This window comes from Acanthisitta chloris, unplaced genomic scaffold (genome assembly GCF_000695815.1).
Source record: "Acanthisitta chloris isolate BGI_N310 unplaced genomic scaffold, ASM69581v1 scaffold18534, whole genome shotgun sequence".
In the NCBI taxonomy this organism is placed as follows: Eukaryota; Metazoa; Chordata; class Aves; order Passeriformes; family Acanthisittidae; genus Acanthisitta; species Acanthisitta chloris.
The window spans coordinates 1,275-3,044 of NW_008670044.1; the positions used below are offsets into that span (position 1 = coordinate 1,275).

Sequence of the window (1,770 nt, forward strand, 5' to 3'; positions counted from 1 at the left end):
ACTCTCAGGGGGACCGAGGCACTATTACAGGGACCAAGTGCTATCAGGGGGACTGAGACACTATCGGGTGCTGCCAGCCCTGGGGGCCCAGGGGTGTGCCTGGGAGATTAGCAGGGGTACACGTGGGGGTGTGCCCTGGCCACCCTGCTGAGGTTCAAACACTGCAGCGGTGGTGACAGCCACAGTGACAACAGGAGGCCCTGGCCTCGTGCAGGTGGGTGGGGGACACAGGGTGGTTGTATGTGCAGGTGTGTGAGCACGTGTGGTGCATGCAGACAGGTGTGTCTGTGTGTGTGAGGCCTGGATGTTACAGGGTATGCGCCTGTGCCCTGACACATGGGGGGACACCAGTGCCATCCGCTGTGTCTGGGGACAAGGGGCAGAGCCAGGGCCGTGGTGGTCTTTGCCCAGGTGGCCACACATCACTGTGCCCCTGGTGGGTGCCAGCATGGTGTGAGGTCCAGTGTTTGTCTCCCACAGGCACAGCAGGGACGCCCCAGGCTGGTGACACCTCTGGCCGGTGGCCTCCCAGGCGGGTGACATGGAGGGGGGCGCAGGCCTGGCCAAGCGCTTGGGGACCCTCCTGTCGGGGCTGCTGGAGTGCGGCGCCTTCTGCGGTGTCATCTTCGGCTGGGCCTCCCTTGTCTACGTCCTCAAGGACCTGGGCTACTTTGCAGGGCTGTGCCAGCCCTTCCCCACCGCCACCCCCAACCTCACCCTGGAATCCGGTACAAACCCCTCGTGGCCCTGATCCTGTGATCACCTGACTCCTGTGTCCCCTGTGCTCGTGTCCCAGGTGCCAGTGTCCTGAGGTGCGATATGTGCCCACTGCCTGGTGCCCTGTGATGTCCCAGGTCCCTATAGTCCCAGTCCCTGAGTCCCCACTGTCCCCATGCCCTGTGGCACCTTTGGTCCCTGCTGTCCTTATACCCTGTGGTGCCCTGTGCCCCTGCTGCCCCTGTCACCAGGTCGTCACTGTCCCGATGCCTATGTTCCCACTGTCCCCATGCCCTGTGGCTCCCTGTGTACCCATTGTCCCTGTATCCCCACTGTTCCTATATCTCTTTCCACTATCCCCCTGCTGGCATCCGTGCTGACACCAGTGTCCTGATACCCTACAGGGTCCTGTGTCCATGTCCCTGGTGTCCCTGCATACTCAGTGGCCTCAGGTTCCCACTGCCCCATGTCCCACTGTCCCACATCCCTGGTGTCCCCACACCCATGTCCCTGTGTCCCCATGTTCTCTCACTCTGCTGATGGCTGTCCCCAGACTGCAGCGGGCAGGATGAGCAGTTCTCCCTGGTTTTCACCATCGGCTCCTTCATGAACAACTTCATGACCTTCCCCATGGGCATCATCTTTGACCGCTTCGGCACCATGGCTGCACGTCTCATCGCCATGTGAGCCCTGTGCTGGGAGGGGGCAACAGGCACCCTGGGGGACAGGGATGAGTGGGGGGGCTGGTGAGAGTGGGTGGGAAATTGGGGTACCCAGGCAGGATGGCACAGGAAGGCCCTGATGGCATGAGGGGCACCTGCAGGGTTGGGGGGGACCTGTGTGGCTGGGGGACCTGAGCAGGTGGGGTCCCCCATGCTCCCCAGGGCCCTGACCCCATGTGTCACTGCTGTCCCCTCAGCTCCCTCTACACCGGTGGGACCCTGCTCATCGCCTTCTCCACCCCAGGTGAGACTCCACAGGCAGGGGGACCCCAACCCTGAGAGGGACTTGCTGGGGACTCCCTGCTGACCCCCATGTCCCCAGAGCTGGCAG

General features: G+C 63.2%; 1 protein-coding gene across 1 annotated transcript in view; it reads left to right on the forward strand.

Annotated features, from left to right (window-relative positions):
- The first annotated feature begins 541 nt into the window (after positions 1 to 541).
- Positions 542 to 1,770, forward strand: part of SLC43A3 (solute carrier family 43, member 3) — a 1,952-nt gene continuing 723 nt past the window's right edge. Inside the window, exons 1-4 of the mRNA XM_009073541.1 lie at positions 542 to 728; positions 1,271 to 1,400; positions 1,637 to 1,683; positions 1,762 to 1,770. The exon at positions 1,762 to 1,770 is cut by the window's right edge and continues 62 nt beyond it. Of these exons, the coding sequence (XP_009071789.1) occupies positions 542 to 728; positions 1,271 to 1,400; positions 1,637 to 1,683; positions 1,762 to 1,770 (373 nt within the window). The remainder of the gene's footprint in view (positions 729 to 1,270; positions 1,401 to 1,636; positions 1,684 to 1,761) is intronic.